Genomic DNA, 13,675 nt, shown 5'->3' with positions numbered 1-13,675 from the left:
GAAGATACAGGAATGATGTCTGCCCTGTTTACACGGCTGGATGGAGAGACTTGCACGTGACTTCTCCTTCCCGGTCACTTCCCTGAATGCTTTTGCCTACAAGGTCAAAATAGGATGTTAGCACCGTGAGGAGCAGGGTTGAGTCCCACCTCCCGTAACCTCCTAATGCCCCCTCTCTGATTCAGCCTCACCTTGGTTTGTTTAGTGGTGGACTCTGCGTCCTGCGATCTCGTGGATCCCCTGGATCATGTTTCTTCACTGATCCTGTGGGGTGTAGCGGAGTCTTGAATTGCTTGACTCAGCAGGTAAGTCTCCATACCAATAGATGCTTGGAATAGTTGCTTACATGTCTATTACCCAAGTTTTAACCTTGTATTCACCTTTCTTTCAGGCGCAGTCTTCAGCAGTTTTTTAATGAAGATTTGACTTGTCCTTCAATGCTGAGCAGATTCTATGCGGGTGAGTATAGCATTCGTGAGTGGCGCCGAATGTCTCTATAATGGTTTCTTCCCGTGCGCGACTAACCTACTGTGTTCCTTTCTTTCCTGCAAACAGGTGCAGCGTGGCTGCGGACCAGCGATCGGAGGAACCGCTGCAGAGGAATCCCAAGGGAAGCGGTCTCTGGGTGAGTATCAGCTGTTCTTGCAGATGCTTTCTTTTCTGCAGGTGCGGCGAACTGAAGAGCAGCTGTAGGAGCGGCCGCTCGGATGGAATCCTTCAGGTAAGGTCGAAAACTCAGCATTAATTTCTGTTTCTTTCTTCTTCTCTTCTGTTCTCAGGTTCCGATGGACGGAAATTTCAGAACGGGCGTTGCTGCTGGCGTTCAGGTACTGTAGCTAAGCAGACAGAGTGAGCGTTACGCTGCAGGAGTGCAGAATAACGCAAAGCATGTTCTGTCGGTATGGTGTGGTTTAAATAGCCTTGTAAGTAGTTCCAATAAAATAGTCCCTCCAGCCTCTTTCTGCAATCACAGGTAAAGTAGTCCCACAGCCACACCCAGGATAAGCCAGATGACTCAGCCCCCTTTCACTGGGCTGTATGTAGTCCCATGTAGTGCATTACCAGATGGAAAATTATGAGCCTGGCACCAACAAATGAGTCCAGTAAGTTCTTGCACTACCCTTTGGGGCTTTATAAGCCCTGATGGGGGTCAGTGACTTGGAAAGGCCTGCCAGCTCCAAGTGTTTTGGAGCATGCACCATGACAGCGGGTCTTCCTGCACTTCTGACTTTAGTTTCCCACTTTGTAGGCTCAGTTCACTCTCCTGCAAAGCCTTAGTCAAGTCCACGTACAATCAACAATTTCTCTCACAGTTGCATAGTCCCAAACACATTTTCCAGCTCGTGCCCCCATCTACTTTTCAGCACCTCTCCGGTCACCCGCATACCTTACTGCACTGTCTGTAGGAGGCTATGAGCACTACGAAATGGAGGAAAGCTGGTGGAGTCCAGAAATAGCTTGACCATCTGTCCGATGCTGGTGACCATCCTCAGAGAGGTGGGAGGGGGTTCCCACCAGAGTATCTAGGACTGCTTTGATGTACTACCCTATGAGGTGGTGTAATGCGAGTCTTTTGCAAATTCAAGGAGAAGCCCAGGCTGTGCACCAGTGAGCAAGTATCCTCGAAATATCTCGAAATCTGCTGTGGGGAACACCAAACAGTCCTGGGTTTGTAGAGTCTGGAGAATTTCTTCAGTGTCACCATCCTGAACTTGCCCTGCCTCAGAAACTTGTTTAAAGCATTGAGGTCCAGGATGGGACGGTGTTCTCTCCCTTTCTTGGGCACCAGGAAGTAGCATAAGTACCAGCCCATACTTCACTCCCCGATTGGTACCTCTTCCACTGTGCTATTCAAGAGAATAGCTTGGAGTTCCTCCTGGAGTTTGGGTTCTGGCTGCCAAGGAAGAGGTGTTGATCTATCTGGCGACCTTCTGAGGAAGGGCAGGCAGTACTCTAGTAACATCAACTGGAAGACTCAGGCGAAAGTAACCTCCTTCCACTTTTTCAAGAACCTGGAAACTCGCTCTCCAACCAGAGTGTGTTGGAGAACTCAAAGTGGTGTTTACGTTGCCGGTGCTGCACAGGACGTAGAAGATTGGCCTGAACACCTTCTAACCCACCAGCGGCACAAGACCTTTCTTTGCCCTTGTTTGGACTGTGGCAACTGTGTCCTCACAAAGGGAGTGTATCGTCTGAAGCCTCTTCTTCTTTAGCCGAAGGAGAAAGTCTGCTTGGCTGTTTTCTGTATTGCCAAACCCAATGACTTTGCTGCTAGTTTACAGTCCTTAAACTTTGAGTGAGAGATTCATCAGTCTTCAGTCCAAACATATGCTCGCCATGAAATGCCATGTCGAGAAGTTTAAACTGGATATTCAGCAAAAAGGCCTGATCCCGACCGATATGAGATTTGGCGTAACATAGGCTTGTGAGATTTAACAAACTGGCGGCCCCAGTCTGCCCATGGTCCGGCATTGAACCGGCAGACATCGTACACATTTTTTGTCAATGCCCGACCACCCAGTTTTTCTGGAAGCAAATTAGACAGGTGCTCTAAAGAGCCGGAGTAAGCAGGTAACAATGGACCCAGTCAGAGTGCCTGTTGGGTATTTACTTGCAGACAAAGAATGTTAGGCATATGGTTAAACTAATGTACCTGGCCTGTGTATTCGCTAAAAAAAGAATAGCCATGTCATGGAAGCAAAGTACTGGCTTGTTGTATGCATTGTGTGGGGGATATAAAGAAGTGGTCTGCAGCAAAATCTGCAGATTGGTATAGGGCCGTTGTTGATTGTCTCCATGACCATCAGTCTGTCTTCAGAACTGCCAGAGGCAAGGACCTGTGAAGATCCACTCTCTAACCTCGATTCCAGCATTCCTTCTGTCCTAATCCTCCTTGATCTTTCCTCTGCTTTGTCAACCACACCACCCTGATAAATCGACTCTGTGAGCACCTTGGCATTACGGATCAGGGCCTGGAATGGCTGACCTCATTCCTCTTGGACCACCCCTCCCAGGTCCAACTTGGTCCCTTTATCTCCACCACCTCTCTCTCTCTCTCTCTCTCTCTCTCTCTCTCTCTACCGGTGGCGCTCCCCAGGGCTCCATCCTCACACCCTGGTTTTTCAACCTCTACTTGATCTTTACTGTTAGGGAGAATTCTCTGTTAAGGCTAATTTCCCAAACCTAGTGAGTCCCCCAGCAGCTTTGCTGGATTTTTGGGGTTTATTTTTTTCTCCTGCTAAGAGCGAGACTCTTTTTCTCCCACTCTTAGACATGATTTGAGGTGTTCCTTTGACTTTGTATGTGTTTTATGGGCTATGGGGTCCTTTACCCCATAGGGCTTCATGTGTTTTTGGTATGTGGGTTACACAGCACCCTCCGTGAAGTAACCCAGGGGTGGTGTAGCGACCCCCAAATATAGACTCCATACCCTGGGACTGACTACTGTCTCCCAGGGCATGTAAAGTCACCATTGGCTTTACTAGTCTTAAATTGTGAACAGAACCAGTACAAACCATCATATTGAGGACGTACTGGTCGGGGTAATTCGATTGCCCCGGGGTCTGTTCGAGGGGGCACTGTCCAGTCCCCCCCCGACCGAGTTTTGGCTGGTGGCAGTGGATACTACTTTTTATATTGGACCGCGAATATATTCCTATGGGATTTTCCCATTGTTCGAGGCTACCACTTTTTAATATAGCCTCGAACATACCGCCGGTTTATTAAATTAATATAAATTCACCGGTTGGTATTTTTTGCCGAAACTCGGTTCCAAAATGGCGTTTGTGTTCGCTTCTGTGACTCCAACCCAAGTCGAGCCCTTTGTTCCACTTTTTGGCGGGCTTCTCCACAGAAGCCTCCAAAAGTGGTGCCACTCTGTCTGGGTACCACAGGGGGTATGGGAGGGGGTTTAGGCACCCTGGACTGAGTTGCTTCTGCAACTCAAGTCGCACTCTGGTGTGATTGGCCCAGCATGTTTGAGTGACAGCTAGGACTGATAAATGGGGGTTTTCTGCATAAAAGCAGGGCTTTGGGGACTGGGACTTCAGACGTCGCCACAGGACCAAAGAATCCGAAGAGGGAGAAGCTGAGCCGACCTGCAACGACGACACCACCGGTGGAGCTCTGCTGAACCGTCTCACCACTTTTCCTGACGACAGAGGAGATCTTCAATCCGAAGAGTCTTCTTCCTTTGACTGGTGGGGATAACCAGTGTGCCCGCCTTTTCGCCTTCCCGGATCATCTCGTGGCCGCCTTGCCTGTGCCAAGGACCCCAGCAACCGGGATACCACGTTTTCTCCACTACCGCGAATAAAAGGGTAGTACCTTTTAACCGGAGAACTCTGCGGCTGGTTTCTTCCCTGGCAGTGTAACGACCTTCAGCCTTCCTCCACGTCGAGATCATCTCTTCCTCTGGACGTCGCCGCGACTTGCACACGCTGCCGGGAACAACTGCTCCCGCTGGAGGATCCTCTCCACTTTAAAAGGTACTGTGTCCGCCTGGCCTCCCTCGCAACGGTCTGTGTGGGGTGACTCTTAAAGCCTCAATTTACCACTTGGGTTGGCCCCAGGCTGGCTAACTGAACTTTTCTAAACTGTACTGATCCCTCTCTGAACTCTCTGCAAGACTCTCCAAGCCTTTTAAACTGTGTGATCTTGGGCGCATTGGTGTTCTACTCTCTCCAAGAGGGAGCCTAGCCTCTGAACTTTTTGCTCACAAGTAGACTTTGACTTTCCTGCCTTGCTAAGTGCTTCTGAAGGGTTGTGTTGTGTGCTGTTCCAAATTTCTGCCCTTTCCCTCCCTTTTTCTTAAACTTATTGGAGTGTCATCTTTAGTTAAGCGCTCACCTCTGTCTGGAAATAAGTGGTTTTAACTAAGACTTGTCTAATAAGGAATAAGGGATGTACATATGATAATAGTGACTGTGTTTTTGAACTTACTTAAATAATAGTGCTAGAGTGTTTCTAAGTGTGTGTTTAAATAAATAATTATATACTTGATACCAAAGTTCTGGTCAGTGTTTGCTTGTTCTACTGTATTTTGGTACCCATATTGTATACTCTATATACTGTCTAACTCTTCTTGAGAGAAGTCTGGCAGCTTAGACACAGCTACCAGGTAAATCTGGGTGGTACAGACTGCTACCAATTAGGTTTACTGCCAACACCTGTAGTCTTAAGCCTTTTGCAGTGGTCCCTAAGGGAACTGCACAGGTTGGTTTCTGCTTAACATTTACCTTTTCCACTAACTTTCAGAGTTATGCGGATGAAACTCCTATTTCCTTCGGGCTCCCCTCAGCCGCCTCCTCTCGCTCATTCCCAACTGTCTATCCGCGATTCATGTTTGGTGCGCCTCCAACGATCTCTACCTTAATGCCAGTAAGACAGAGATCCTTCTTATTGGGACCCCTGCTTCCCCCCTCACTCTGGCCGCCCTGCCTTGGGCCCTCTCCCTTTGCCTTCCTGCGAGGGACAAACCTTGGTGTCAATCTTCGACTCCACTCTCTCTTTCTCTCCTCACATTTCAGACGGTGCCAAGAAGTCCCACTACCATCTTTACTTCCTCAAAGGGACTCTACCATTTCTCACCCCCGCCCCAGAAGCTCACTGTCTGCAGAGCCCTGGTTCTCTCTAGGCTGGACTACTGCAACAGCCTATTTCTCAATCTGCCTTCCTCTACTCTCCGGCCTCTGCAACTTATCCAGAACAGTACTGTGAGACTCATCCCTGGCCTCAAGCCCAGGGACTGTATCGCTCCAGCCCTGAAATCTCTCCACTGGCTCTCGGTGGCTACAAGGATCAAGTTCAAGACACTTTGCATTTTCCACAAGGCTTTCTGGGGCCAGGGCCCACACTACATCCAACGCTCTCTTCCAAAATTCCTTCCTTCTCGAGCTCTTTGCTCAGCTACCTCCAACTCTCTAAGGGTTAGACTTTTCTCCAGGCACAGTGGGGGGGGGGGGGTGGGTGGGTGGGGAAACGTAGATCTCTCTCCTCTGCAGGTGCCTCCCTCTGGAATGGCCTCCCTGCACTTCTCAAACTTGAGCCAGACCACCTGAAGTTCCGGAAGCAGCTCAAAACTTTCCTCTTCTCCTCTACTTTATTTTTTCTCTCCCTCCCTCCCTTCCCTGCTAATCTACCTGTCTGCTGCACCGACTGGTTGCTTGGCTAACCTCAGAGTCTCACTGGGTACCAGACTCTTTCTTGATTAGTCACCCTTGCACTGCCTCCGGGCCGAACATGCACTCAGGGGCTGTAACTGTAACCCTACAGTCCCTTGTTCTCCTTGCACTACCAAAAGACGTGCTGTCCTGGCTGGACTTCGAGCATTGCTGCCCTGTTTTCCCCATCCCCTCTCCGCTGCACTCTTTCACCCCCCCCCCACACCCCCTCTCCCTTTCCTTTTGCACTTCTCGTTCTCACACTTGATATGATAAGTAATTTATAACACACCTGTACACAAGTGTTTCTAGGTGCGAAATGTGAATGGCACACGTTCTAGTAAGATTGTTTGTCTTGTCCTCCCTCTCGCCTTCCCTCCCTTGTCTTGTCTAGAAACACTTGTGTACAGGTACGTTATAAATGACTTATCATAAGAGTGCCTTTAGGGAACATACAGCAAGCATCGAAACTTGGAATGCCCTTCTGCGGACGACGTTTAGCCATTCTGATGAGAGCACTCTAAGTGAAATATGGTGTCTGTACAATTGTTTGAGGGGAAAATGTGTACGTTTGTGAGCGGAATGGACCTCACAAGTTGGCTCCAGCATGTGATGTTATACAGTATCTCTTCCCCATCCTTTACCACCGTTGCATGAATATTGTCTGTGAACATGCTCAAATGTTTCTCTTCTTGTCATATTTTGAGTTATGGAAATGCTATTCGGCCTGTTATTATTCAATCTGCACTACTGGAATTTTAGCATCCTTGCTTGATGTACAATTGTTGAGACAACTGTTGATACATATATGCCTATGCACAGATTTAAAAATAAATAAAACACCACTGAGGTGCTGATCGACCTCCGAAGCCTGCCGAGTAGAGTCCACCATCTCCTTACCAACATTGATATTTAGAAAACCGTTCTTAACCTCCCGCTCGGGGAAATGATCTGGGGCCTCCAAGAAAGTCCGACAAAAGATATGGGAATATCTGACAAAGGAAGTCTTAATGACCTTTAAGGTCATACTTCCAGAAGCGAAAACCTTCTTGGCTAAGGCGTCAATTTTCTTCCGGATCTGTCTGTAGGTTGATTAGAAGTCAAAGGCTTGAGTACACCGTCACAACCTCAACCACCAGTTCCTTGAAAGCGCTGTGAGGAATGGGAAGATGACCCCTTGATGGCTTGTACTTCTTGAGCTTGCCATCAACAATGGGCATGGCTGGTGCCATAATTGCATGACCGGGTCAATGGGTGTGTTAATTGAGAAGGCTTTCCAATTGTGGACCCTTGTCCAGTATGTCCATTAATTCATACTGCTGGAGTAGTTTTGATGGAGTGCTCAGGCTGACAACTTTCTCAATCTCCTTGCTGTATTGGAGTTGAGGGTGTGCGTATTGGGTTGCCTGCTGCATTTCGACATTCAGGGACGTATGCAGCTCAGTTGCGCTGTGCAAACTCTATGCCACCTCAAGCAATTCTGCCTGGTTGGTCATGAAATCGGGAAGTCAGTCCATGTCTGTCCCTACCAAGGACTCCCATCCCAAAATAAATGAGGGCTCCCTTAAACGTCAGAAATTGTCTGCATGGATCTGGAAAAGTCCATCCTGGACTCTTGCAACTGACTCAATGTCAAGGGTGGTCTGTCCTGGGGGGGGTGGCGGTACAATGATGACAGTGGATGCTTCCGCCGACGCAGTCAGAGTCGGAGTAAACTGTGCTTTGGTCGAGGTCAATCTTAAGGGTTTTGAAACTTTGTTTTTCATGTACCTGCACACCGGACAAACTGGGCACAGTTGGTGCCATAACTGTTGACAGTGTCAAGGCCTGAACAGTACCTGTCATAGCCTTCTCTAAAATGTGCATCATTTGAGTTTCAAATTCCCTTCATTCCTTCCTCAAAGCCCCTTTAGAAGGGTAGGAAAAACAACTTTGACCCGGCGAATTGGAGTTGTGCCTGTGCTTTTTATGAGGGGACAAGGATGAAGAGTGATGGGAATTGTTGCGCAAGAGACTTTTTACGGTCCCTATCTTTTTCCTCAGGAGTAGGCCCCTTGGTATCTGGACCTAAGGACTTGCTAGCCGATCTAGGTGGCGATTTCCATGGGGGCACCTCTAGCAGCAACTTTGAAAGGCATTCGCTTACGACCTTCAGGTTCGATTGACAGAAAGCACATTGCTCTGTTTCATATTCCACAACTAGACACCACGTACAAATATTGTCTGGGTCTGTGAGGACATCTGAGTTTTAAATCCTGACTGCTACATATTACTGTAATTGTAATCGTCATTCACCGCTTACTCTATGTTGCTGTGTCAAGTAAAATAAATAAGGTTTAAAAAAAAAAATACTGACTACTTGGCCCCGGACATTCTGATGCAGTTGAAATTGAATGAGTGAGACGTGTTCTGAACAGCAGATGGACAATAAGAACTGAGGTAGGGGGAGTGGCAACGCCTTAAAGACAATCGCAGATGTCGAGCCGCACTACACCCCCTGTCGAGATTTTCTGAGCAACCAATGCTGTGGGGATAATCTATCAAAATGAGGAACCTGTGGGATAATGCAATTAACCAAAAGGCGAGTTGACGGCCGGCTATATCCACTGGCTCTCCAATATGGAATAGCAGGCTCCACATTGATAAACATTTCCTAGGGAGAGACCAACTAAACACAGGCATGATGTATGTGGGTCAATGTTTTATAACAATACATTAGAGTTCCTTGAAAACCTCACATGAATATATGATTTGCTGAGGCGAGACGGAGATCTACAGCTACGTAACTGCCTAAATGAAGTACTGCAGTTAGGCCGGGAAAATGGCCCAGGACTCACTAGTTCAGATGTTCTCCACTTCTCCCAAGGTAAAAAAAGCAATATCTAAGGTTTACAGCATATCACTAGATGAGACAAGAGGCTGGCCACCAGACTTGAATCCTGGACGAAAGAGCTGGGGGATGCAGAAAAATGGCCAAACAACTAAAATTGGTCCTTCGGTGCTAGAGGCCTACCTTCAAGATGGATTTCATAATGGTTATTGCACGGATCACACTGGTATCGAGCAATAATCAAAAGAACGGAGGCACTTAGGATAAATGAGTGACAGTAATCAAAAAAGGGAAGCGCATGCATACGACATGGGACTGTCCAAAGGTACATGCTTTTTGGCAAAAAGTGCTGTGGAAAATAGATCATACACTAGGGCTGATACTTGACAAGTCTAATCAGCAAGCCAGTGGCTAGCAGTTGCATCAGCTACTGCAAGAAGAAGAATGTTACGAAACTGAAAAAAAGCATTTTTAAAGAATGGAAAGTCCTGACATTACAAGTGGGTCTGGAGTGGTCAAAATCTATCTGGCAAAGTGGGGTAATGTTAAACTCAACGTGAGGACCATTTGAGTGGAAAAGCAAGACATTGTTGAATATTCTTTTTGAGCATTGCAAACCTTTATGGAACGTTCTCAACAGCTCTGCCAAGCAGAAAGAAGGATTTCTGGTCACTATTAGCGATTCTTGCTCTCCCCATGCCACCCATGGCGTCACTGATCCACTCTACCGCCTACCTCATTCCTCTGTGGTTCACTGGTAGGATTCTTCTGCTCCACTTGCAGCACGAGACGACTCCAAACATGCTGTTGCACGCAGTGCATTCTCTATGCAGCAGTCCCCTGCACAGCCATGTTTCCATTTCGTTGCATTGCGGCTGAGACTTTACTGGGGTCCAGGGAGTGTAATTCGGCCACCCCTGTGTAATAAAAGCCTTTGCACACAGGGACCGAGAAGGAATTCTCAAGCATTGGGGCCTGAAGACAACCTAAAACCCTCACTTCGTGCAGACGTTAAGTGATGCTTGGGAAATCAATTGGGCACCAAGGCTTTATTAACATTTCCTTAAGAGAAGTCCCTGTGACAGGCCCTGAAGGAACATTGGTACTCATAATAGTGGGCACCTCTGAGTTGCCATCTGAGATGTTGGATGCTTTATTTACAACCTTCTCACAATATATGTGGGATTACAGTTTAAGAAGACCTAAAACCCATTGTATGGTAAAACAAAAAAATCCATTGTGTTTTTTTGTAATCTTCTTTAAAAAAGAGTAAACATAACACTGTTGCAGTCGCTGCACACAGAATATTTTTTTGTATTTGAAAAAACAAGCCCAAATTGCCCTATTTAGGACCTTGTCACTATTCCAAATCAGACCACTGGTGCGCCGGACCCAATCACTGGAGGCATGCCTTTTTCCTTTGAATACTATGCTACAAAAGGTCCCGAAATCGCTGCCTAATCAAATTTGTAGAAATTACCGGAAGGGTGGCATTACAAACAGGAATATTCAGAGTAATAAATATCCTTTTCACATTTGAGTTACAGGACAGCTAAAAAATATTCCTATTTTTGAAAAGTATAGAAACATGACTGGGTAAAAGAAATAAACAAACAGTTGCAGGGCAAAGTGACCGCAATCTCACACATGCATCTGGGCCCTCTTTTACAATTTGCAATACTCAGCTAAATAGTTCTACAGTTCCAGCAGCAGGGATGCAGACTTTCAACAAAGCATGGCAAAAGGGAAAAAGGACAAGCAAGGTAGATCAACAATTACCCTCAAAATATACCAGTCAAATTTAAAACAATACCTGAGAAGATTGCAAGTGTTAATTCCGGATACGTTCTGGCCAGTTCCTCTGACAGCTGATAATATGAGACTGAATAGAGATGAGGCAAAGGTGATGGATAACTTAAAATCCCATCTGTTCTCTGAACTTCTAGCTTGTGAGCATATCGAAAGATCTTGGGTTCCAGGATCTGTAAAAAAAACATTAAAAGAAATAAAGAAGTAAAGAAGTTTTTCCAGAGTAAACAGCCAAACTCATCATGAACGTAAAAGTGTATATATGAAGGCAGAAAACAATTCACATTCTGATATGGTTGCCCAATTTAAAGTTGTGTTTGCCAAGGGCCGTTTACTTCAACACAGTCCTTTGTAACCGAATGATTGCATATTCCTTGATGTAAATGCTTCAAAAAGGTTACAGAAATAATGTATTAGTGCCCCCAAAACATTTGTAGTGGATGAGGTGTCATTAGCAACCCGTTGGAAACAAAACTACTCCATTCCAAAAAAGGCTGCCCCACTTTCCAATGGAAGCTCAATCACGTTGCAGCTGAATTAGTGCAAAGTTACACTTAATGCAACACTACCTTTTTTGGTGCGCGACACTGCTATTTGGCCTCAGGAGGATAGCCCAGGGGCAACGTGCTCGCCTTGGAAACAAGACGACAGTTTCGATCCCTGGGTCCGCGCTTAGAAACCTCCGGGTATGAAGTGCGTTATAAATAACCCATCATATCTTCTCCTCATTATACCAGTGTACCACAATTAGCAAGAGTAACAGTACTCCAACTACTTCATCAAAACTTTGACATAACCTGAAACAATGTTTAAGGATGTAGGATAGGAGGCCAAAGCCACTTTATCCTCGATTTTCAAAAATAAATTTTAGGGTACTAAAATGAATTCAGCTCCCTACCTTTGTCTTAAATCAGAGTGGGAATTGTAGTCTATGAAAGCCAGCCTACAAAGTCATTGGCAGAGCCATGAGCTACCCGACACGATACGATACAGGGTGGGAGCAGCAGAACCCCCGCCAATCATCTGGTCAATGCCAGACCGGAGTGCTGCACCTCAGAGGACAGGACTAAAAAACATTTACGCTATAGGAGATACCTGGTCCCTGCTGCATACATGCACCCTCGAGGAAAAACTATCCCATGCAGATATCCTAGGTGCTTTGGCAACACATAGGGTAATTTTCCTCAGAAGAACCTCAAAAGGAGGGATAAAGAAGTGCATAGGTGGAAGTGATCAGACTACTCCAAATCAAAAGAATTGAAGAGGAATCCCCTGGGACCCTGTATTGTCATGGTGTACACCAAGGCGAGCAAGACAGGACTTGAATGTGAGAAGAGCAGAGAAATCAACATTGCTTCTGGAGCTTGCAAGTCTACTCTCACGAGTGGGGATCTCCGTGAGCCATTTTACAGAATGTATTTGCAGAGGAAAGCATACAGGCAGTGACAGGAGTGCCTAAGTGGAGAGAGATCATCCTCTGGGAGCCAAAGTAGGATAACGCAGAGCAGCACAGAGCAGGAAGTGAGTCACGAGAACCACATGAATCAAGAACGCCATTGTGCAGTTTAAAGAGCAAGAGAACTACAGACCGACAAGCAGGAGGTACACTTAGACAATTTGAAAGCATCAGATCAACAATAAAGAAAGTGAAGCAATCCAAAATAGGGAGGCCAACAGGAAGACAAGGCCTAGAAAGCGGCAATAGTAGGTGGCAACCAGTGTTTTTTTTTTCTTCATTTCGAACAATGATTTGCAATCTGGAGAAACAGAAGCAGACTAGGCCACTGCAGGCTGTTGGCATGGTCAAGCTGAGAGGAGTACCAGATACCAGCCCTACCCCTTCTTCCCTAGGGTCCAATTCACAGACTCTGCATACACAGCCTTCAGTGCAGACACTTGAGGGAAGGTGGGAATCACTTAACAGGGAAAGTAGGGAACACTTTTCTTGACGAGATAGTTGAGGAACTACCTTCATGTGACAGTACCCTGTCCCACCAGTAAGTCCACCTTTTAAATATAGAGGAAGTAGTGGCCATCTTCCCCAGTCTTGGTTCTCAAAGCCAGTACTCTTATACTGGATAATGGATACTTAGTTGATTCCTTCCTTCCCAAGGTAGGCGGTAGATGAGAGATAATGATTACTGCTGTAAATAACAAACGTTCAGAGATGAAGGGAAGCAGGAGGTAAAGATACAGTACAGAGTCAAGACAGCTGGCTAGGAAAAGGGGCATAGTAGGGGAGAATGCCACTATGCTAAGTTGTGGTGCATGGAAGGTGTATCAGTTTGTCTACCAGGTGAGGGAGGCAGAGAATCAGATCACGAATGAGGGAGTAGATACAAGCTGCGCGAAGAGTATCAACACACCCAACAGGGATGTCGTTGCAAAGCTACCAAAAAACAGGGGAAAGACTGCCAGGAGCGGGTGATACAACCCACGGTCTTTCCTCAGAGCGATGGGTGAAGAGCACGCAAGTGAAGGGTAAGCACAAGGGCATGGTGCTAGAGAGAAGGAAAACAAGGACAGTGGGCGACAAAATCAGAGAAAATGAAATCCAGAATTGGCTCAATAAAATCCAAAAAGCCAAAAATCTAACCTGCCATCAAGCCCCTTCAAATTGTCACTTTATTGCTGCCTCAAACTTTACCCTGGCCAGGTACCTTTCTCTTTGACTACCAAAAAGGTAGACATCTTAATGTGAAGCCTTACACCGCTTTCCCTTCTTCTATTGCTCCCATTACATCCTAGGACCTCATCTAATTCCTTGAAGTCTCTTCCTTTCTGCTCACTCTGTACTCGGGAGAAAAGGCTCTGCCCAAGCGAGTGTCCAGGGTTGCTCCAAAGAATTAAAGAAAATGGAAAGGATTGGAGTGTT

General features: G+C 46.5%; 1 protein-coding gene across 6 annotated transcripts in view; it reads right to left on the bottom strand.

Annotated features, from left to right (window-relative positions):
• FRYL (FRY like transcription coactivator) overlaps window positions 1-13,675 on the bottom strand; it is a 3,055,992-nt gene that overhangs the window by 1,568,004 nt on the left and 1,474,313 nt on the right. For all 6 annotated transcript variants that reach the window (XM_069631694.1, XM_069631695.1, XM_069631691.1 and 3 more), the window contains one exon: window positions 10,805-10,973. In XM_069631694.1, coding sequence (XP_069487795.1) covers window positions 10,805-10,973 — 169 coding nt within the window. The remainder of the gene's footprint in view (window positions 1-10,804; window positions 10,974-13,675) is intronic.

The sequence above is a fragment of the Ambystoma mexicanum genome, chromosome 6q, assembly GCF_040938575.1.
Source record: "Ambystoma mexicanum isolate Mex_15411 chromosome 6q, UKY_AmexF1_1, whole genome shotgun sequence".
Taxonomy (NCBI): domain Eukaryota; kingdom Metazoa; phylum Chordata; class Amphibia; order Caudata; family Ambystomatidae; genus Ambystoma; species Ambystoma mexicanum.
Note: the sequence above shows the minus strand (reverse complement) of the source record. Positions and strands in the feature narration are given on the sequence as shown.